Below are 25,049 nucleotides of genomic sequence, written 5' to 3' on the forward strand. Positions count from 1 at the left end.
ACCCTCTTCTGCTCTCTCAACCACGCTCTTTTTATTTCCACACATCTCTCTTACCCTTACGTTACTCACTCGATCAAACCACCTCACACCACACATTGTCCTCAAACATCTCATTTCCAGCACATCCATCCTCCTGCGCACAACTCTATCCATAGCCCACGCCTCGCAACCATACAACATTGTTGGAACCACTATTCCTTCAAACATACCCATTTTTGCTTTCCGAGATAATGTTCTCGACTTCCACACATTCTTCAAGGCCCCCAGAATTTTCGCCCCCTCCCCCACCCTATGATCCACTTCCGCTTCCATGGTTCCATCCGCTGCCAGATCCACTCCCAGATATCTAAAACACTTCACTTCCTCCAGTTTTTCTCCATTCAAACTCACCTCCCAATTGACTTGACCCTCAACCCTACTGTACCTAATAACCTTGCTCTTATTCACATTTACTCTTAACTTTCTTCTTCCACACACTTTACCAAACTCAGTCACCAGCTTCTGCAGTTTCTCACATGAATCAGCCACCAGCGCTGTATCATCAGCGAACTATTTTAAACTATTCGCCTATTTCCCGCGTTAGCGAGGTAGCGTTAAGAACAGAGGACTGGGCCTTTTTTGGAATATCCTCACCTGGCCCCCTCTGTTCCTTCTTTTGGGAAAAAAAAAAAAAAAAAAAAAACCAGAGAGGGGAGGATTTCCAGCCCCCCGCTCCCTCCCCTTTTAGTCGCCTTCTACGACACGCAGGGAATACGTGGGAAGTATTCGTAATCCCCTATCCCCAGGGATAATATATATATATATATATATATATATATATATATATATATATATATATATATATATATATATATATTATCCTTGGGGATGTCTCTATGGTTGTTTAATTTGTTTATGGATGGGGTTGTTAGGGAGGTGAATGCAAGAGTTTTGGAAAGAGGGGCAAGTATGAAGTCTGTTGGGGATGAGAGAGCTTGGGAAGTGAGTCAGTTGTTGTTCGCTGATGATACAGCGCTGGTGGCTGATTCATGTGAGAAACTGCAGAAGCTGGTGACTGAGTTTGGTAAAGTGTGTGAAAGAAGAAAGTTAAGAGCAAATGTGAATAAGAGCAAGGTTATTTGGTACAGTAGGGTTGAGGGTCAAGTCAATTGGGAGGTAAGTTTGAATGGAGAAAAACTGGAGGAAGTAAAGTGTTTTAGCTATCTGGGAGTGGATCTGGCAGCGGATGGAACCATGGAAGCGGAAGTGGATCATAGGGTGGGGGAGGGGGCGAAAATTCTGGGAGCCTTGAAGGATGTGTGGAAGTCGAGAACATTATCTCGGAAAGCAAAAATTGTTATGTTTGAAGGAATAGTGGTTCCAACAATGTTGTATGGTTGCGAGGCGTGGGCTATGGATAGAGTTGTGCGCAGGAGGATGGATGTGCTGGAAATGAGATGTTTGAGGACAATGTGTGGTGTGAGGTGGTTTGATCGAGTAAGTAACGTAAGGGTAAGAGAGATGTGTGGAAATAAAAAGAGCGTGGTTGAGAGAGCAGAAGAGGGTGTTTTGAAATGGTTTGGGCACATGGAGAGAATGAGAGAGGAAAGATTGACCAAGAGGATATATGTGTCGGAGGCTGGAGGGAACGAGGAGAAGTGGGAGACCAAATTGGAGGTTGAAAGATGGAGTGAAAAAGATTTTGTGTGATCGGAGCCTGAACATGCAGGAGGGTGAAAGGAGGGCAAGGAATAGAGTGAATTCGATCGATGTGGTATACCGGGGTTGACGTGTTGTCAGTGGATTGAATCAGGGCATGTGAAGCGTCTGGGGTAAACCATGGAAAGCTGTGTAGGTATGTATATTTGCGTGTGTGGATGTATGTATATACATGTGTATGGGGGTGGGTTGGGCCACTTCTTTCGTCTGTTTCCTTGCGCTACCTCGCAAACGCGGGAGACAGCGACAAAGCCAAAAAAAAAGAAAAAAAAAAATCCCTGGGGATAGGGGAGAAAGAATACTTCCCACGCATTCCTCACGTGTTGTAGAAGGTGACTAAAGGGGACGGGAGCAGGGGCCAGAGACCCTCCCCTCCTTGTATTTTAACTTTCTAAAAGGGGAAACAGAAGGAGTCACGCGGGGAGTGCTCATCCTCCTCAAAGGATCAGATTGGGGTGTCTAAATGTGTGTGGATGTAACCAAGATGAGAAAAAAGGAGAGATAGGTAGTATGTTTGAGGAAAGGAAGCTGGATGTTTTGGCTCTGAGTGAAACGAAGCTCAAGGGTAAAGGGGAAGAGTGGTTTGGGAATGTCTTGGGAGTAAAGTCAGGGGTTAGTGAGAGGACAAGAGGAGTAGCACTAATCCTGAAACAGGAGTGGTGGAAGTATGTGATAGAGTGTAAGAAAGTAAATTCTAGATTGGTATGGGTAAAACTGAAAGTTGATGGAGAGAGATGGGTGATTATTGGTGCATATGCACCTGGGCATGAGAAGAAAGATCATGAGAGGCAAGTGTTTTGGGAGCAGCTGAATGAGTGTGTTAGTGGTTTTGATGCACAAGACCGGGTTATAGTGATAGGTGATTTGAATGCAAAGGTGAGTAATGTGGCAGTTGAGGGAATAATTGGTATACATGGGTGTTCAGTGTTGTAAATGGAAATGGTGAAGAGCTTATAGATTTATGTGGTGAAAAAGGACTGGTGAGTGGGAATACCTGGTTTAAAAAGCGAGATATACTTTTGTGAAGTGTGTGAAAGAAGTAAGCCGAGAGTAAATGTGAATAAGAGCAAGAATATTAGATTCAGTAGAGTTGAGGGACAAGTAAATTGGGAGGGAAGTCTGAATGGAGAAAACCTGGAGGAAGTGAAGTGTTTTAAATATCTGGGAGTGGATTTGGCAGCGGATGGAACCATGGAAGCGGAAGTGAGTCACATGGTGATGGGGGGCGAAGGTTCTGGGAGCATTGAAGGATGTGTGGAAGGCGAGAACGTTATCTCAGAGAGCAAAAATGGGTATGTATGAAGGAATAGTAGTTCCAACAATGTTATAAGGTTGTGAGGCATGGGCTACAGATAGAGTTGTGCGGAGGAGGGTGGATGTGTAGGAAATGAGATGCTTGAGGACAATATGTGGTGTGAGGTAGTTCGATCAAGTAAGTAATGAAAGGGCAAGAGAGATGTGTGGTAATAAAAAGTGTGGTTGAGAGAGCAGAAGAGGGTGTAATGAAATAGTTTGGTCACATGGAAAGAATGAGTGAGGAAAGGTTGACCAAGAGAGTATATGTGTCAGAGGTGGAGGGAACGAAGAGACGTGGGAGACCAAACTGGAGGTGGAAGGATGGAGTGAAAAAGATTTTTGAGCCATTGGGGCCTGAACATGCAGGAGGGTGAAAGGCATGCAAGGAATAGAGTGAATTGGAACTATGTGGTACACCAGGGTCGACGTGCTGTCAATGGATTGAACTAGGGCATGTTAAGCATCTGGGGTATACCATGGAAAGTTTTGTGGGGCCTGGATGTGGAAAGGGGGCTGTGGTTTTGGTGCATTACACATGACAGCTAGAGACTGAGTATGAACGAATGTGGCCTTTGTTGTCTTTTCCTAGCGCTACCTTCATACACACGCGGGTATGTGTGTGTGTGTGTGCTGCTGCCGCCATTTCATGTGTGGTGGGATGGCAGTGGGAATGGATGCAGGCAGCATGTATGAATATGTACATGTGTATATATGTATATGTGTGTATGTATATATATATATATATATATATATATATATATGTTGAAATGTGTAGTTATGTATATGTGCGTGTGTGGGCATTTATGTGCATACATATGTATGTGGTTGGGTTGGGCCATTCTTTCATCTGTTTCCTTGTGCTACCTCACTAATGCAGGAGACAGCGAGAAAGTATTATAAATAAATACAATAAATATAAATATTATAAATTTTTTTTTTTTTTGCTTTGTCGCTGTCTCCCGCGTTTGCGAGGTAGCGCAAGGAAACAGACGAAAGAAATGGCCCAACCCACCCCCATACACATGTATATACATACGTCCACACACGCAAATATACATACCTACACAGCTTTCCATGGTTTACCCCAGACACTTCACATGCCCTGATTCAATCCACTGACAGCACGTCAACCCCGGTATACCACATCGCTCCGATTCACTCTATTCCTTGCCCTCCTTTCACCCTCCTGCATGTTCAGGCCCCGATCACACATAATCTTTTTCACTCCATCTTTCCACCTCCAATTTGGTCTCCCTCTTCTCATTCCCTCCACCTCTGACACATATATCCTCTTGGTCAATCTTTCCTCACTCATTCTCTCCATGTGCCCAAACCATTTCAAAACACCCTCTTCTGCTCTCTCAACCACGCTCTTTTTATTTCCACACATCTCTCTACCCTTACGTTACTTACTCGATCAAACCACCTCACACCACACATTGTCCTCAAACATCTCATTTCCAGCACATCCATCCTCCTGCGCACAACTCTATCCATAGCCCACGCCTCGCAACCATACAACATTGTTGGAACCACTATTCCTTCAAACATACCCATTTTTGCTTTCCGAGATAATGTTCTTGACTTCCACACATTCTTCAAGGCTCCCAGAATTTTCGCCCCCTCCCCCACCCTATGATCCACTTCCGCTTCCATGGTTCCATCCGCTGCCAGATCCACTCCCAGATATCTAAAACACTTCACTTCCTCCAGTTTTTCTCCATTCAAACTCACCTCCCAATTGACTTGACCCTCAACCCTACTGTACCTAATAACCTTGCTCTTATTCACATTGTTTATGGATGGGGTTGTTAGGGAGGTGAATGCAAGAGTTTTGGAAAGAGGGGCAAGTATGAAGTCTGTTGGGGATGAGAGAGCTTGGGAAGTGAGTCAGTTGTTGTTCGCTGATGATACAGCGCTGGTGGCTGATTCATGTGAGAAACTGCAGAAGCTGGTGACTGAGTTTGGTAAAGTGTGTGAAAGAAGAAAGTTAAGAGTAAATATTATAAATAAAAGTAGATAAATGTAAATAGAATACGGCAAAGTTGAACAGTCTTCTTTCTGTGCAAATACTGTGACAACAAACCGTGCTCACAATAAACTTTGTTTATTTCTTAAAATCAAAGGCTGACATAAAACTACTATGACAATAAACTGTGCTCAAAATAAACTTTTGTTTATTTCTTAAAATCAAAGGCTGACATAAACCTAAGATTTTATTATTACATCTAAGAAGTTACTGCTAATTGCAGCTGGCCTGCACAAGGTTATGAAACACTAATGATTTTTGGACAATATATTACACTGATATTCTACAATATACATTTTAGATACACAGCTCCTTAAGAATTAGACCAAAGATCCTCACCTCGATCTCATGTAGACACCAGATGCAGCCATCTCAGCCTCATCAATATCTTGTCACATGATACCTTCTCTTATGTGTGACTAGATGATTTTACACCAGCAAAGAATGATGTAATACATACAAAAACATTATGGCAAGATAAAACAAAACAAAAACACATTGATACAATCGGATCATATTTCTACCTCAAATTAATATCTATCCAAAAGGTCTCATGTCTGTTTGATGTACATACATTTGTTTACATAACAAGGGGTTTGTTATGGAGATGTCTTCAATGTAAAATCCAGACCTGCATATCCATAATCAAAACTTATTCTGCCATTCAAAATATGACCACTGTAAGGTGACATCCATGCTACAATGGCTGTTTACAATAAAGTAAACAGAAGGTATGAGTTTATGGTCTTAATACATTTACAGTTCTAAAAACATAATCTAGCCCAAGTCCCTAAAGCACAGATTACAAAGTTGGCAACACTACTTATGAGTTGCATTTCCTCACCAAGGTTCATTATGCATTCAATGAAAGAAAAAGGATTACCAGGTTTGAAGACTTATGAATGGACTCAAACAAATACAAATGCACTGCATGAGTACTTCATACCTCCAAGTTTTTCTGACATGGGCATAATAAATGCCCCTGTTCCAACATCTCATAAAAGAATGGCTGCTGAGCCAAGCTGAGAACAAAATTGAAAGCTGCCATGATTGTCAGCTGTAGAGTTTGATGCATTGTTGTTTCATCCACCAAGCATGGCTGCTATGTCACTGCTGCCATAGTCATTAATATGACACATGATCTTAACCTCTATCTGAATGCAACTTACATTTATGTTTCAGGCATCAACTGCCCTTTTTAAAGGTTGTAGTCTGGTTCCCTGCTGATGCCTTGGTATCCCTCAGCCAGAAACAACCTTAAAATGTGGGCCCATCACAGCTGATTACTTTGCAAAACCATAAACAACAAATACTACAAACCACCACTGCAATGGCAATACAGTGGGTTAAGTCCATCAAGTTTCTGGAAAACTCTTAGCTTGGGAAGATCTACTTGAAACAGAAACATTAATCTCCCTCCATCCACCTTCGCCCTCTAAATTTAATGTCATCACAATGATACAGGACATTATGGCAGGTAATAGCAACACACTGTTGTTGATGCTGCCTTACACATCAGGAATGACTGTTGTTAAACTTGTCAGGTCTATGTCTGGTTCTAATCCTTGTCTTTTGATGGTCTAATCTCTTGATTTTGCTCATCAAGAGTATGATTAACAATTCCAGCTATGTACCTCTCCTATCACATATTTTTTTTCAAGCCTCTTATATCCTTTTTATGATACTGAAAGTCCTATGAAAATTTTGCTTCATAGTCTCTATTTGCACACATTGATGCAAATTAGCTGTAAAAATGTGCACAAGAAGAAACATTTGAATCTCTTTGCACCGACGTACCTTCAGCTATAACTGATGTGTAGAAAAAATGGAACAAAAAACCCCACAAACTATACACTGATATTTTCTTATCTTCCAGATCTTATTTCTTCAAATATAACTATATAATCAAGTTCACAATAATCTTCATACTTAATCACATTCCACAATGATCTCCATCATTTTGTGTTCTTTTCAGTCCCCCTTTTATACATTATTCAAAATTCTGAGAATTTTGGAGGAGTAAATGTAATACCCTATAGATTCAAAAACATTACTTCTATGCAAGTAAACCAAAAATACTTAAGTCCACTTAGGATAATTTTTAGTATGTTGCACCACTGCCCTGACTCTTAGTTAATCATGGTGTAGATGGAGTTGAAGGGTTGTGATGGCACATTGCCTAGTGCCTCATGAGCTGGCGAGGAAGAAACATGAGGCCACCTAGGCCTCCCTCATACATGATTTCTGGTGGACCATAAGTCGATCTGGGAAGAAGGTGCGACCACATTTTTCGCACTTGACCAACGACTCTAAGTGCGTCTTCCAGGCTGCTTCTGCCATTGCCTCACGGTCAATGTTGCCCTCATCTGTGATACATTGTTGGTATTAAGGAGGGAGAGGAGGACTTGATAGGTAAAGAGAAAGAGGAAGAGAAATGTTATAAGAGATGGAAGGAAGGAAAGGTGAAAGAAACAGGAGGAAACTAAAAAAGAATGAGATGGGAAATGAAAAACACTTCACAGAGAGAATCTCAGTTATGCTATTTGAAAAACAAATTCAAGTTACATCATTCTTGCTTAACTGTCACTGCTACAATACCAGATTTTTTCAACTTGATCATATGGAGAACAACATGACTCATGTAAACAGAACAAATACAGTACTATCCTACCTAAAGGGGGAAAAATCAACCCATCTAAGTAATGAAAGGCTAAGAGAGATGTGTGGTAATAAAAAATGGTTGAGAGAGCAGAAGAGGGTGTATTGAAATGGTTTGGTCACATGGATAGAATGAGTGAGGAAAGATTGACAAAGAGGTGGAGGGAATGAGAAGTGGGAGACCAAATTGGAGGAGGAAGGATGGAGTGAAAAAGATTTTGAGCGATCGGGGGCATACAAGGAATAGAGTGAATTGGAACAATGTGGTATACCAGGGTTTACGTGCTGTCAAGGGATTGAACCAGGACATGTGAAGCGTCTGGGGTAAACCATGGAAAGTATTGTGGTGCCTGGATGTGGAAAGGGAGCTGTGGTTTTGACGCAATACACCCCCTTTTTCAATAAATTCCTCAGCAATACCATCCAAACCTGCCGCCTTGCTGGCTTTCATATTCTGTAAAGCTTTCACTACCTTTTCTCTGTTACCAAATCATTCTCCCTGAACCCTCTCACTTCGCACGCCACCTCGACCAAAACACCCTATATCTGCCACTCTATCATCAAACACATTCAACAAACCTTCAAAATGCCCACTCCATCTCCCTCTCACTTCACCACTACTTGTTATTACCTCCCCATTTTCCCCCTTTACCAGATCTATAAAAGTGTGGCACTGCACATGCAAATCAAAAGCCTAAGAGGGAGAAAGAAGCCACAATACATGGTGCTTAGCAAAGATGAAATATGTTTTCGGAGGTATAATTCAATGCATGTAAGACCTCCCATAAATAAAAGAAACTACCAAGAGGTCCACTCGAATAAGAAAAAAAATTCTGAAAGGTCCTCTACAAGCACTTCAGTTCTGAGAGCAAAATAACAATATTTGTATGGGAGAAGGACTTACCATCATACACAGGCTCAGGCTTGCGGGGTTCAGGTCGCTGGAGGCTGGCTGGAAGGTTGTCATTCTGTAGTTTCCACTTCCTGAGACACTGCGGTTCATGGATGCTGATGGACATGGTGCCAAACTCACGACCACAGATGTAACATACAACAGTAGGCTTGGCCACATTCAGTGATGCATTGAAGAGGGTTCCTGATGAGTCCGGACGATTCTGAAAGGTTATGGGGAACTGTGAGAAACACTACAGGACAAAAGATTCACACTGATACAAATGAATGATTTTGATACACAATATTATCTGTACAACACTGAATTATGATACAAAATTTTGATTATCTAATCTGATAATCACTGTGAATCTCCACTATAGGCAATGTAACTATTTTAACATGATATTATCACAGAAATGCTGTATGATACAATCATACACAAGCTGAATGAGTTGCAAGAAGGTATACAAAAAAGTCAATGTAATGGATTTCATGGGCAAAAGGCGTCTGATGTCATAATGAGAGAGAGAGGTCAGGAGAAAATGATAACTAGCTGGGTGAAAGGAAGGGTACGGAACACCTTCAGCCATGACCACTGGCCATGCAAGAAACAATCTATTTTATGGTAATATTAGAAGGAACTACTAAATACATAATAAAGGACACTGTTGCGAGTATGATGAATGGAAGAGATAACAGAACAGAAAATCAAGGAAGGCTGGCCTGAGCCACTACCTGAATAAGGTCATGGCCGAGCCTCAACAAATTTAAGGCCACACCTGGTTCCTACAAGAGAAAAACCATACTTCTGTCGAGCATAACATCTTACCTGAGTTTCTACAAGATCATATATATATGCCTGAGACCCTACAAGACTAAGGCCATGCTTGAGCCCCTCACACGACTATGGCCATACCTGAGCCCTCACACCACTAAGGCCATTACTGGGCACCACAAGACTAACACAACGCCTGGACCCCTATGAGATTAAGGACACGTCTGAGCTCCTAGAACTCTAAGGCCATGCCTAAGCCCTTACGTAATCAAAGGCGGTGTGCCACACTATCACTTATTCTTTAACGTCACTAATACTTCCTAAGTCTGCGTCAACTTAGAGGGCTATCGAGGAAATTAATGCTTGGATCCTGCAAGTTTTCATCAATTTTCCCAGGTCAAAATCCATACTCAAGAGCACAAATTTTCACATAAAACATTTAGTTCAAATATTGGTATATCTAAAATGTGATTCCATTGTACATTTCCATGAATACTAAAGTCCTGATTCATTACATTCACCTTAATGCATCCATTTGTTTGGTTAACATTCACACCAAGAGGGTTCATCCGCGAGGCAGATACATACATGTCCATTCCGCCATGGCCTTAGTAGCATTCACTACCGTGTAGATACACCACTCCCAAGAATGCCTTACTAAATATACAAGATCACATCGTTATTTATGTGACATCAGAGATCCTATGGAGTTAAAATTATATTTCTAATGAAGAGGAAGGCGTTACAGTACAATGACGCTGAGGCTCAGAGTTCTCTGTGCACCCTCATGTTCCATTTGTTAATATATATGTATACTTTCAGTTTCTCTTTAGGTTAACCATGAACGCACCTAAATGGAGTTTTCAGCACACTCGGCCTTTACATACAGAGTAAAAGGCAGACATAAAGTTATGGCATCAACAACTTCTTCGAAAGTCACCGCCATCTTGCTTGTTTACTCGGACGAAAATGAAATAACTGGTCCGTTGGTTCTATTCGCAAGTGTGACAAGAGCACTCGGTGAAATGACGACCTGTATTGATGAACTTTAAATTACTCGAAGCACTGAGGCAAGAAATGCTAGTGTGACCCCGACCTAAGGGCCAGGCCATACCTTATATAAGCCTGCACAAGACCAAGGTCATGCCCAAGCCTAATAACCTCTATCAGCATAAGACTATGTCTGAGGCCCTTATACGACTAAGACTTTGCCTTAACTCCTTCAAGAGTTAGAACATACCTGATCTCCAACAAGAACTACTCCATGCCTGAGCCCCTACACGACGAAGGCCAACGCCTGATACCCTACATTAGTTAGACAAAGCCTGACCTCCGACATGAATAAGACCATGCCTAAGCTTCACTGACCCGCTGGGTCTTCTTGGCGGCTCCTGGTGGTGGTTTGCATCCTCGCTGGTGGACTTCCAGACGCTCGGGGAAGAAAGTTCGGCCACACCACTCACACGGAACAAGCTGAGCCTGTTGGGCGGGGCCGGGCATGTCAGTTTTCATTTCGTTTACATATATATATATATATATATATATATATATATATATATATATATATATATATATATATATATATATATATGAAAAAGTAATATAAAAACGGGACAGGATGGCGGTGATCAGGAACCTGAAAAAATGAAAACAAAGAATGGGATGAAGGTAGGAAATAATAAATAGGTGGAACTAAAGTGGAATATAAAAGAGATAACAAGAAGATGGAACAAGAGCGAATGAAAGGTAGAACGCAAGAAACGAGGGCGTTACAGAAGCAACGAGATAACGTCTCCAGAAATGAGGCAAAACAAAGAGTTTCTAGAAATGAGTAAAACTAAAGCAGCCTTGAAGACGGCGCCCACAAGGCATTCAAAGAAAACGCAAATGTCTGTGCGTGGACTGCTAAGACGGAAAGGTGCGGACAAATGTCTGGCAAGGATGGAAATAAAGGTTACAACACAACAACGTGTGGCTGAGAAAATAAATCAAAAGCAAGGAACCTGGTCCTGCAATATTCATGGGCCGCCCAACCTTTACCTGACCAAGAAGAGGTCACAGAACTTGAGGAAGGAGGAGTTACCAAGATGATGTCGAGAACAAATGGGATGAAGAACGAAATCATTTCATAACTTATTATGTTTGAAATACATAAAATAAATTCTCAAACAGCCTGTGACAGTAGACAGATAACACGTGCCTCACTCGACGCAACTGTTTGCTGGCTAAAATATAAGCGTCGCTAAAGAAGAAATACAAGTAGTTTAAAAAATTCAAATGAAGAGGGTTTAGAATTATGTAATAAAACACACACACACAAACACACACACAAGGACACAGACAAACATACAACACCACTATTTACAGACATAACTTTTTTGAGCAGCATGCATCATGAAGAACATTACCCTAAAAATGAGATCAGTTTATCTAAAAAAAAAAAAGAAAAGCGATAATTACAGCAATACAAGAGGGCCTTAAAATCTGCAGTGAAGATATTAGTTATATAGTGACTGTACATGTGACCACTGACCTGGCAAGGGCTACAGGTCTCGGGTCATGGCCAGTTGAACTAACTATGAAGGCCACACGCGTGAAAGAAAACTGAAAATTTTTATATATACATACATATGTATACCGGAAAATATGGAAAGAAAATGGGAGAAAACATTAGCCAAAGACTGTACAAGAAGCGTAATGGAACTATTTATATATATCAGGACAAGCAGAGGTTCAGTACATAGCATATGCTGAGGAGAAGGTCCTGCTGACCCAGCCATTCAGCCCACCAAGACAGGAAGGGGCCCAAAACCCCTCCCCTGGGTCTCGGCGTTCATCACATGACTCATATGTCACGGGATGATTGGTCAACTCTCCTGACCAATCAGCACTTGGCGGCCGTGACGTACATATATGTCATCGACCTACGATGGATCGAGCGGCGGCTGTTTGATGGCGCAGTACAGGGGACCTTCTACTCAGCACGTCACAGAGGGGGCAGCTGAGGAGAGCGATAAAACCAAGAGCAAAACTGGAGCTGAGTTACTGAAGCAGCTGACCAGGAAGTCCTCGGGCTCGTGTGGCGGGTCTTGCTCCTCCTCCTGCTGCTGCTGCTGCTGGGGCGGAAGGCTTGCCTGGCCACACTCCCTCGCCTCCGACCGCCTCCTACCGCCAGACTTCGTCACCTAACACGAGTGACACACACCACATTTCACACATGACTGTCACTACATGTCACGTATAGGAGACCCCACTACACCACTAACTACTTTGTGTTAATAAGAGGTCCACATGCTACATATGTGTGTGTGTATCTATGTTGCCAGGTTGTCAGGACTGGGAAGGTCTTGACTTGGCAAGGACTGTCGTGTGACGGTCCATACCAAGCTCCCGATATGTCTACGACTTAAAGTCCTGCCAGAGTCGGTAGGAAGATGACCTGATGGTATGAAAGGGATGTAGAAAAAAAAAAAGCATTTTCTTTCCTCTACCATTTCCAGTTACTTCCTCGTTGAGTGTGATGGCGGTGAGAGATTAAACTTTCGTTATAAACACGACAGGTTGTACAGACTCACTTGACGACTGGCGGGAACTGGTGGGGAGAGAAGTCCATCACGAACTTTTAAGATTTTAGATAAATCAAATTACTGACGCTTGTCACTACGGTACCTCAAAGATGAAGAATAACATCCTGACATACAATTAGTCTTCTAGAGTTAAAAACTGTATCAACGATGACGCTCCATCTCTCTACAAAGTCCCTACTAAAGATAACAACATTGTTGTCTTCCCCAACACCCCGGCCAGGTAACTTGGATACCACTACGGCACAGTCAGGATACATGATCCACTGAAACATTGTTTACCTACTGTGCCAGCCTGTCACATGACACAGCAGCCGCCAACTGCTGCCTCTTGAAGACATGTGAGTAACTACTGCAACTTCTCTCAGTATGTAGCAAGTACCATAGATGGAGAAAGATCACAAGTGAGAATGAAAGGACATGGTCATGGGACAAAGCAACCTTTGCAGGGGAGAGTGAAGGCTGAGACTGTCGAACTACCAGGTGGGGGAAGGGAATGTGACTTTAGCCAACGAGAAGAACCATCACTGGGAGGCTGGAGGCCTTAGGAAGAACAGCTTCCTCTGAATATCTATTACATACGTTGTCATAAAGGTAATCCAATCCATGGGCCACTGAGGCCAAATGAACCTGATGGTATGCAAGGCAAATTGTAAACAGAAATCATAAATGAATATACCAACCGTGTCGTTCATGATGCTGGGAAGCAGCAGACAACAAAGGCTTTCGATACACACAGGTGACCAGCGTCAGGTGGACACAACCTGCCCTCACCAGCTCCCAATACTCACTGCTCATGGCTACCTGACATTCCATCACCAACCGCTTCTAACGACGTACAACCAATATCATTCACTTGCGGTAAAAAAAAACACAGAAGATATGAACCAAGAGGGAAGTACCGAACACTTTCTTTAAACAGATTTACATTACTGGCACATAAGTCAAGCTTTTTATCATACGTAATGACTCGTTTATGTAAAGGAGAAGAAAGGAATGGTATCTACTTGTCGATGTTGCACTTTGCACGGCACTCAGGCCGCCCCAGCTCTGATCAATATCCAGTACTGTTGTCCCTGGAGAGTAGCGCTCCTCACCTCAACCACACTCCCTATCTACCAACCTCCACCGTCTGATTGGAACCCTTACTGTCAAACCTTCATCGTCTGTCTGAAACCCTATCTGTCAACCTGCACCGTCTCAACCACACTCCCTATCTACTAACCTGCACCGTCTGATTGGAACCCTTACTGTCAAACTTCATCGTCTGTTTGGAAACCCCGTCAACCTGCACCGTCTAACACTCAAGCCCTTACTGTCAACCCGCACCTTCTTACATGGAGGCACTCACCATCAACCTTCACCGTCTGATATTAATCCAAGGCCCCTTACTCTCAAACTTCCACCGTCTGGGGCTGAAGCCCTCACTATCCAACTTCACCGTCGGACAGTGAACCTTGCACTGTCAACCTCCACTGTCTGACACTAACCTGAGGTCCTTCACTGTCAACCCCCACCTCAAGGTTCTGCCCCAAGGTCCTTTTTGACGATTCGTAGCAACTAGTTCTGCAGTGCAGATCAAGCGTGATCTGGAAGGCGACATGAATCGGTCAGCACCAGCGGGAATCAAGCCTCACCAGGTTTATCTTCTGGCCCACCGGCAGAGGCCAGAATCTATGCGGGTCCATCACAAAGCACTTTATCTTGTGAGGTCCGCTTGTTAGCATGTTTTACTATCAGGCCTCTTACTTTTGAGTGGTGGCCCAGGGTTGTACAGTTCTGGTGCATTAACCCTTCACCTTCTAGAGTTGGGACTCCTTCTTCCCTGCCTCAAAATGGTCAATCTGTTCATCTTTTCTTTTACAGATTCTCCCTCGAGGCTGTGTTCAGGTAACGTGATGCTGGAGACCACAATTTGAGTAACGTTGTCTGTATTTCCAACTGTCCATACTTACATTCCCTATTGTAGGAGGAATGTTTGACGTGTTGGTTACAACCCTGCCTTGCAGGGACCCCGCTTGATAAAGAGGAAATTTTAATACCTTTGCAGAGTTGATGGTGACTGTGTCGGGACGATGGTTACCTGAAGTTTACGCAGATGACCCTCAAGTTATGATATCTGGCTTGCCGAGTTATACTTTACAATGGATACTTGTGGTTCGCGTGAGTGTGTAACTGAGCAGTCTAATCCTTGGCCTCTGGTGAATGCGATCGCTACTACAGCGGCGGTGGTGTTGTACCTCAAGGGCATTGTTGTGAAGGCTGTTTCTTTGTCCCATGATATGTTTCTTGTCTTGGTTTGTACAATGATTGTCTGTAGTTCTGGTGGAGCAGAGCCGAGTCTATGGTCTGGTCTGGGAGGGTTGTATACCCTGCTCTGTGTCAGCCTGTCAAGATTTCTTTATCTTTCGTGGGCTCTGCCCACTCTTTCTTGATAGTCACTGTGTCAGTCTTCTCCGTCCTCTTCCTGTCAGATCCCACATCTCACGCCCTCGTGCTGCCACACGCCCCCACGACATCCCTCATCCCCCGCGTTCTTACTGACACGCCCAAAACCCACTTACTATATACCACGCCTCCACGCCACTCAGTATAGTACCACGCCCTCAAGGTGAGACTTAAACGCTAACATTACGCGAAAGTAACACCAGCCATAATTCCTCTGAGCCATCCCCAAGGGAAGTGGCAGTCTACAACAACTACAACAATTTAACGCGAATTAAATATTCGGTTTACAAAGCTTAATAATGATGGCGCCTTAACAACACGCAGGTAAACCGTAAACTGGTTTAGGAATTGGGTTTATCTCACCAGTTGCGCTGTGGTCTCGATATACGAAAAGTCCAACTTACAAAAATATCATTTACGAATTATTGGCTTTCAGTGAACAGGTCTTTTCAAAGCAATGCTGGAGTGATCTTGGTGATGGGTGACGACTCCTACGAGGGAACGTGTGATCTTGGTGATGGGTGACGACTCCTACGAGGGAACGTGTGATCTTGGTGATGGATGACGACTCCTACGAGGGAGCGTGTGTGATCTTGGTGATGGGTGACGACTCCTGCTAGAGAGTGTGATCTTGGTGATGGGAGGGAACACCTGCTGGTGACCGTGATCTTGGTGATGGGTGGGAACACCTACTGGTGAGCGTGATCTTAGTGAAGGGTGAGAACACCTGCTGGTGAGCGTGATCTTGGTGATCAGTGGGAACACCTACTGGTGACCGTGATCTTAGTGATGGGTGAGAACACCTGCTGGTGACCATGATCTTGGTGATGGGTGGGAACACAGGCTGGTGGCTGTGATCTTGGTGATGAGTGGGGACACCTGCTGGTGACCGTGATGTGTGGGAACACCTGCTGGTGACCGTGATCATAGTGATGGGTGAGAACACCCGCTGGTGACCGTGATCTTAGTGATGGGTGAGAACACTTGCTGGTGACCATGATCTTGGTGATGTGTGGGAACACCTGCTGGTGACCATGATCTTGGTGATGTGTGGGAAAACCTGCTGATGACCGTGATTTTGGTGATTTGTGGGAACATCTGCTACTGACCGTGATCTCGGTGATGGGTGGGAACACCTGCTGGTGACTATGATCTTGGTGATGGGTGGGAACACCTGCTCGTGACCATGATTTTGGTGATGGGTAGGAACACCTGCTGGTGACCATGATCTTGGTGATGGGTGGGAACATCTACTGGTGACCGTGATCTTTGTAATGGGAGGAAACACCTACTGGTGACCGTGATCTTGGTGATGGGTGGGAACACCTGCTAGTGACCATGATTTAGGTGATGGGTGGGAACACCTGCTGGTGACTGTGATCTCGGTGATGGGTGAGAACACCTGCTGGTGACCGTGATCTTGGTGATGTGTGGGAACATCTGCTGGTGACCGTGATCTTGGTGATGGGTGGGAACACCTGCTGGTGACCGTGATCTTGGTGATGGGTGGGAACACCTGCTAGTGACCGTGATCTCGGTGATGGGTGGGAACACCTGCTGGTGACCATGATCTTGGTGATGGGTGGGAACACCTGCAGGTGACCGTGATCTTGGTGATGGGTGGGAACACCTGCTGGTGACCGTGATCTTGGTGATGGGTGGGAACACCTGCTGGTGACCGTGATCTCGGTGATGGGTGGGAACACCTGCTGGTGACCGTGATCTTGGTGATGGGTGGGAAATAAACGTGTAAGAGAAGGAAGGGTTACATAATCTGGTGCTTCTGACGCAAGTGGTGGTGATGGTAATGCTGAAAATGGTGTCAGCGACGACTGTGATGCACATGATGGTGTTCTGAACGGTGGTGGTAGTGATGGTGACTGAGGGGGTGATGGTGGTTGTGGGGGTGATGGCGGTGGCACTGGTGGTGATGGTGGTAGTGGTGACGTTGGTGGTAGTGATGGTGGTAATGGTAGTGATGGTGGTAGAGGTAGTAATGGTGGTGGTGGTAGTGATGGTGGTGGTGGTAGTGATGGTGGTGGTAGTGGTGGCGTTGGTGGTAATGGTAGTTATGGTGGCGGTGGTGGTAGTGATGGTGGTGGTAGTGGTGGCGTTGGTGGTAATGGTAGTGATGGTGTAGTGTAGTGATGGTGGTGGTAGTAATGGTGGTGGTGGTAGTGATGGCAGTGGTGGTGGTAGTGATGGTGTAGTGGTAGTGATGGTGGTGGTAGTGATGGTGGTGGTAGTGGTAGTGATGGTGGTGGTAGTAATGGTGGTAGTGGTAGTGATGGTGGTGGTAGTAGTGATGGTGGCGGTAGTGGTAGTGATGGTGGTGGTAGTGGTAGTGATGGTGGTGGTAGTGGTAGTGATGGTGGTGGTAGTGGTAGTGATGGTGGTGGTAGTGGTAGTGATGGTGGTGGTAGTGGTAGTGATGGTGGTGGTAGTGGTAGTGATGGTGGCGGTAGTGGTAGTGATGGTGGCGGTAGTGGTAGTGATGGTGGCGGTAGTGGTAGTGATGGTGGTGGTAGTAATGGTGGTAGTGGTAGTAATGGTGGTAGTGGTAGTGATGGTGGCGGTAGTGGTAGTGATGGTGGTGGTAGTAATGGTGGTAGTGGTAGTAATGGTGGTAGTGGTAGTGATGGTGGCGGTAGTGGTAGTGATGGTGGCGGTAGTGGTAGTGATGGTGGCGGTAGTGGTAGTGATGGTGGCGGTAGTGGTAGTGATGGTGGCGGTAGTGGTAGTGATGGTGGCGGTAGTGGTAGTGATGGTGGTGGTAGTGGTAGTGATGGTGGCGGTAGTGGTAGTGATGGTGGTGGTAGTGGTAGTGATGGTGGTGGTAGTGGTAGTGATGGTGGCGGTAGTGGTAGTGATGGTGGCGGTAGTGGTAGTGATGGTGGCGGTAGTGGTAGTGATGGTGGCGGTAGTGGTAGTGATGGTGGCGGTAGTGGTAGTGATGGTGGCGGTAGTGGTAGTGATGGTGGCGGTAGTGGTAGTGATGGTGGTGGTAGTGGTAGTGATGGTGGTGGTAGTGGTAGTGATGGTGGTGGTAGTGGTAGTGATGGTGGTGGTAGTGGTAGTGATGGTGGTGGTAGTGGTAGTGATGGTGGTGGTAGTGGTAGTGATGGTGGCGGTAGTGGTAGTGATGGTGGTGGTAGTGGTAGTGATGGTGGCGGTAGTGGTAGTGATGGTGGCGGTAGTGGTAGTGATGGTGGCGGTAGTGGTAGTGATGGTGGCGGTAGTGGTAGTGATGGTGGTGGTAGTGGTAGTGATGGTGGCGGTAGTGGTAGTGATGGTGGTGGTAGTGGTAGTGATGGTGGCGGTAGTGGTAGTGATGGTGGCGGTAGTGGTAGTGATGGTGGTGGTAGTGGTAGTGATGGTGGCGGTAGTGGTAGTGATGGTGGTGGTAGTGGTAGTGATGGTGGCGGTAGTGGTAGTGATGGTGGCGGTAGTGGTAGTGATGGTGGCGGTAGTGGTAGTGATGGTGGCGGTAGTGGTAGTGATGGTGGCGGTAGTGGTAGTGATGGTGGTGGTAGTGGTAGTGATGGTGGTGGTAGTGGTAGTGATGGTGGTGGTAGTGGTAGTGATGGTGGCGGTAGTGGTAGTGATGGTGGTGGTAGTGGTAGTGATGGTGGTGGTAGTGGTAGTGATGGTGGTGGTAGTGGTAGTGATGGTGGTGGTAGTGGTAGTGATGGTGGCGGTAGTGGTAGTGATGGTGGTGGTAGTGGTAGTGATGGTGGTGGTAGTGGTAGTGATGGTGGCGGTAGTGGTAGTGATGGTGGCGGTAGTGGTAGTGATGGTGGCGGTAGTGGTAGTGATGGTGGTGGTAGTAATGGTGGTAGTGGTAGTGATGGTGGCGGTAGTGGTAGTGATGGTGGTGGTAGTGGTAGTGATGGTGGTGGTAGTGGTAGTAATGGTGGTAGTGGTAGTGATGGTGGCGGTAGTGGTAGTGATGGTGGTGGTAGTAATGGTGGTAGTGGTAGTGATGGTGGCGGTAGTGGTAGTGATGGTGGTGGTAGTGGTAGTGATGGTGGCGGTAGTGGTAGTGATGGTGGTGGTAGTGGTAGTGATGGTGGTGGTAGTGGTAGTGATGGTGGCGGTAGTGGTAGTGATGGTGGCGGTAGTGGTAGTGATGGTGGCGGTAGTGGTAGTGATGGTGGTGGTAGTGGTAGTGATGGTGGCGGTAGTGGTAGTGATGGTGGTGGTAGTGGTAGTGATGGTGGTGGTAGTGGTAGTGATGGTGGCGGTAGTGGTAGTGATGGTGGCGGTAGTGGTAGTGATGGTGGCGGTAGTGGTAGTGATGGTGGTGGTAGTGGTAGTGATGGTGGTGGTAGTGGTAGTGATGGTGGTGGTAGTGGTAGTGATGGTGGTGGTAGTGGTAGTGATGGTGGCGGTAGTGGTAGTGATGGTGGCGGTAGTGGTAGTGATGGTGGTGGTAGTGGTAGTGATGGTGGTGGTAGTGGTAGTGATGGTGGTGGTAGTGGTAGTGATGGTGGTGGTAGTGGTAGTGATGGTGGCGGTAGTGGTAGTGATGGTGGCGGTAGTGGTAGTGATGGTGGTGGTAGTGGTAGTGATGGTGGTGGTAGTGGTAGTGATGGTGGCGGTAGTGGTAGTGATGGTGGTGGTAGTGGTAGTGATGGTGGTGGTGGTAGTGATGGCAGTGGTGGTGGTGGCAACAGTGATGAAGACAGTTCACAACAGACCACACTTGGCTGACCATCACACACACACACACAAACCTGACACTCTCCAACTTACCATAACTACGTCACCTCAACTCAAAAACAGTTAAGTCAAAACAAATACCATCACCTGATACCCCTGCACGACCCTGCCCCTCACCAGCAGGGGCAAGCCAGGGGAACCTCCTCATGTAAACACCTTGACAGTGAATCCTGACGAAGGGAATGTCTTTTCCTCCGTGACCAAGAGTTCTGACCACAGGTGCCGCTCCCTCCCCAGGTATTGGTCTAGCGTGGGGGTCACCACAGCGGTGGGCGGTGCCTGCCTCACTCATACGCACACTTGGAGAACTCACCTTATCTGTAGGGTCAGTGACCGAGCCTCATGCCCACCGTCAGTATACATATCCATCTGCTTTCCCTGCTAGAGTAAGAACGAGGATATGTGAACATCCCGAGGATATACAGGGGTCATTCCGGCTCTCTCTCTCTCTCTCTCCCCCACACACCCACAACCCCACCTCCACCTCTCTCTCTCTCTCTCTCTCTCTCTCTCTCTCTCTCTCTCTCTCTCTCTCTCTCTCTCTCTCCTGGTACTGATGTCTTAACTCCAGGTAGGTCCTGGGCAGGCCCCACCACAGTCTTGGCCCAGCACATGACGCGCAGGCGCGCCCCCTGGACACACCTGGCGTGCCCGCCCGCCCCTCCTCTACTCCCCCCATACAATGGTGGCGTGGGCACGTTACCTGGGCGGTCTTCCAGGCGTACTCGTTCCACTCGTCGTGCGTCAGGGGGCCCGTCGGCTCCTGAGGGAGGGGTCGCTGCCGATGCTTAGGCAATCGCTCGTTCTCCCGCTTCCACTTCTGCAACCAAGACGCAGGGAGGTGGGTTAGGTTAGGTCACCGAGCCTCACCACACTGGTTCTCACCACAAAGCCTTTGTGGTGCAGTGGTGTGCGTTGTCACCCTCAATCTAGAATTCGAAGGGTCGAATCCCAGACTTGTCAGCCAGCCGGCTCACAGTCAACCCAGCCGTTCATCATCCCCTTCACGAGAAGACGGACAATGAAAAGGTACCTGGAGTAAGCTGGGAGTGTGTACATGTGTGCACATACATTAAGTTAAGAATTTTAGACATGATACATATCAGTGGTTAAGAGACGAGGTAACACCTTAAAACTCTCGCCATAACATACAAACAGTAAAGATAAAGCGAGTTTAAACCCCCTGGTGTCCACAATACAGTGTCTACATATATATCAAGTCAAATGAAACCCATTTTCTATTTTCTTTTGAGCAGAAAACGGGTATCCAACGGATACATCAATTATCACAAAAACAAATCATAACATTTGGACAATTCCCGAATCATAAGCTCGATCAAGATGGTACGACCCCTGAGTATATGATGACCTGGCCTTTGACATTGACCCTGAGCAGTCAGGTCAAAGACCAGGTCGTTATATATATACTCATGGGTCATACGAAGGTGTGACAGAGAAATTCCTATAGGGTCCTTAACTCGCTCGCTATCCCTATTGGATGGAGCCTCGTGTGATCCCAAACCACAGTAGCCACACTACCAGTGTTCCCTACTGGGTCGGATCGTCCACACAGGGTCAGACGCCACACACACACACACATACGACCTCCTCTCCCCTTATCGATCGTCATGTGGAGTCATCGCGTTTATTTGAGGAGGAAAGCGCTTGACATTACGCCTATTCTACTTTTGTCGAAGGCGTCAGGAATATAATCAGAACTAAAGGACACGGGGACGAGAAATTCTTCGTAAGGACTTTTGTTTTCTGTTACGATAATATAAAACTGGGGGTCAAGGAGTGAGTGTGTTTCCTCCCCCATGTTGGCATGTGTGCCGGGGTCCCTTGTCATGACACACCCTTCCTCTCGTACTGTCGTCTCAATCATGAGCCACATATGACAATAATACATGCAAATGTCTCACAAAACCGTACATAAGCATAAACAATTACTTACATGAACACTACAGACATAATGTCATATAATCATCCATTATAACTATGAGAGGCGACAGTAAACACGACACGCAGTTGGCACCATAATTAATTCAGCCACGTCATGTGGCAATGACCCTCAGTGTTGCCAAATCAAATATGCCAAAGGATTAATATGTTCATGTTAAGCAATTCAGCGGTCCGCATAGTGTGCACCTCCCTCGAGACGTGGCAATCCAGCAACACCACAGTTAAGCCGAAAACATTAGAAATGGAAAATCTACGTCCCAGCACCTGCAGCAAGACAGGATGGAACACAAAGTCACATAAAATACATCCGTCCTTCACTCCTCTTTCTTCAAGAAGCGCGAGCCAGTTACTCATCTAACAACTATGGCTGCCTGTGACTCACCACACAGATACAACTACTAGACATCACGGAAGGACTAGGAAGAGAGGCAGCGTGGGGAAAATGACAACACAATCTTAAGACATGAACATTATCCTTCAAGACGCCATGACCTTAAGGTCAGTCACTGTGGCCACATCCTCAGCTTAACCGGGTTGATACCGACGGGCTTCCGTGGTGTAGAGGTTACTGTTGCTAAGCATGATTCACGCCCGCCCATGTTCGAATCCATCCCGCGGCAGCCGACCCGCAGCTAACCCAGCTTGAGAGAAGTGGTCACCTGAGCTACGTAAATGACTTGACAGAGGGACTGGACTCTTACCTGATTGTTTGCTGATGATGCCAAGATCATGAATGAAAGAAGGATGAGAAATGTATCAACTTACAAGGGGACCGAAACATACTCCACACCTTGTAAACAGCTGATGTACTCCAACCCTAAGAACTGCAACGTAATAAGGATGTGTAAACTGTGATACAGGGTTTCAATATGATTATACTCTAGAAATAAGGAAATAAGTTACATATAAGTTACAGGAATCCACCACTAAGGTGTTGAGGTGATGAGCAGTCTGCTGCCAAAAATTTGAACTGCTTTTAGGTACACGGTGAGAAAATGTTCAGGAAACTTTTAACGACGCATGCTTTACCAAAATCAAAATATGCTTTTCAAGTTGGGTCACAAGGGTTCAGGAGCTGAAAAAGAACTAACAAAGAAGGTCCACAGGAAGGCAGCACAAGATGTTAAATGGAATCAAGTGCTCAGTTACGGTAGGAAGTCAGAATACTTAAAGGGCCCCTCAGTGGAAAAGAAGAATAAGAGGTAATTTGATAACAACCTCCAAGTATTAAAGCCAGTCTGACTATGTGGACTGGGAACAGTTGGTCGTGACATGCAAAGACTTCTAGAAGGATAGCCTGTAATGAAATACCATCCTAAATTTTCATTAAAAAAGATATGAACTACTTTTGTATTATAAGAGTACTGGATACATGGAAGAGCTTAGCTGATGAAACTCTGCTGATAGCATACGCAAGTCTAAAAATTTGAGACAAAATTCAAGAGATGGGGCCCCACGAGTGTAGAACTACTTTCCATACTGTACATAAAATCACACACCCACCCACACACATTCACAAATAATACAGCGGTCGTTAAATAAACATAGTTATTCGTCCGCCAACATCCACACTACTTACATACACATCAGGCCTACAAATTTAGGCCGACACAGGGTAGGGAGAGGTGAATGACCTGGCCAAGAGGGAGGGAGGGAGGGAGAACAACACTCGTCACACCTGCGCCGTCTATATTGTCCCAGTTTTCCTGTTTACCAATATTCATCCCACTGTCTGTGCCAACACGCTAACACTTTCTCGTTTTGGCGCATACATACATACATACATACATACATATATATATATATATATATATATATATATATATATATATATATATATATATATATATATATATATATATATATATTTCATTTTGCTTTGTCGCTGTCTCCTGCGTTAGCGAGGTAGCGCAAGGAAACAGACGAAAGAATGGACCAACCCACACACATACACATGCATATGCATACACGTCCACACACGCAAATATACATACCTATACATCTCAACGTATACATATATATACACACACAGATATATACATATATACACATGTACATAATTCATACTGTCTGCATTTATTCATTCCATCGCCACCTTGCCACACATGAAATAACAACCCCCTCCCCCCTCATATATATATATATATATATATATATATATATATATATATATATATATATATATATATATATATGACACCTGTACTGCACCACACAGACACATATGGCGATACAAAGCAACAAACGTTCCCCCTTCCCGCTGGTCTGTTTAGACCCGGCACGACTCCTGCTGCCATGGAGCCAACCGTCATCCAATCGTGCAGCACAGGCATAAATACGGTCTCAGTTACCGCAGTAACTATATGCCCTTTTATACTTCAAATTTGACAAGTTGGTTAACTTACGCTTTCCCTCACTAATATAATCAACGAACCATACCCAATCAGGAAAAGATGTCCAGCACGCGAGCAGGTCTCCAATCAGAAAAGACGTCCATCACCCAAGCAGGTCTTCATTTAGAAGAGTTATATACACAAAGAGATATCCAATAGAAAAGATATGAAACAGACGAACACACACATATGATAACAGACATCCAGCCCAGACATTCGTGGGTCTGGGTATCCATCCCTCCCCACTGCAGGAGGACTTTCGAAGAAATGTATTTCATATCTGATCATTTCTTGCATCGCGGAACAACGCAACCCATCAATAACACCGCATGAATATGAAAAATTTGGGTAATAACTATAGTTCATCCCAGGACGCCTAACTGTCTCTGCCTATTTCAACAACCTTTTGGGGCTAGGGATGAGGGACCAGAGTTCTGTTAATATCAATTCCCACAGATGGGGCAAGTGTGCACTTGAGCCGACCCATGGAAAAAAGCACGGAGATAAAGATCACGTGGAAGAAATACAGAAAATGAGAGATCTTACTGAAATACAAAGTAAAAAAAAAAAATCCTAATTACCACTGCAGC

The 25,049-nt window shown here is 45.2% G+C and overlaps 1 protein-coding gene across 9 annotated transcripts in view; it reads right to left on the bottom strand.

Annotated features, from left to right (window-relative positions):
* Positions 1 to 5,275: 5,275 nt before the first annotated feature.
* The window catches only part of LOC139748608 (uncharacterized), a 158,350-nt gene continuing 138,576 nt past the window's right edge, over positions 5,276 to 25,049 (bottom strand). For 7 of the 9 annotated variants that reach the window (XM_071661743.1, XM_071661744.1, XM_071661747.1 and 4 more), the window contains 5 exons: positions 20,808 to 20,924; positions 12,410 to 12,535; positions 10,719 to 10,829; positions 8,586 to 8,796; positions 5,276 to 7,389 (listed from right to left, as the gene is read on the bottom strand). In XM_071661743.1, coding sequence (XP_071517844.1) covers positions 7,244 to 7,389; positions 8,586 to 8,796; positions 10,719 to 10,829; positions 12,410 to 12,535; positions 20,808 to 20,924 — 711 coding nt within the window. In that variant the 3' untranslated portion in view covers positions 5,276 to 7,243. The remainder of the gene's footprint in view (positions 7,390 to 8,585; positions 8,797 to 10,718; positions 10,830 to 12,409; positions 12,536 to 20,807; positions 20,925 to 25,049) is intronic. The other 2 variants (XM_071661751.1, XM_071661745.1) reach the window with 1 other exon arrangement.

The sequence above is a fragment of the Panulirus ornatus genome, chromosome 5 (genome assembly GCF_036320965.1).
Source record: "Panulirus ornatus isolate Po-2019 chromosome 5, ASM3632096v1, whole genome shotgun sequence".
NCBI classification, from domain to species: Eukaryota; Metazoa; Arthropoda; class Malacostraca; order Decapoda; family Palinuridae; genus Panulirus; species Panulirus ornatus.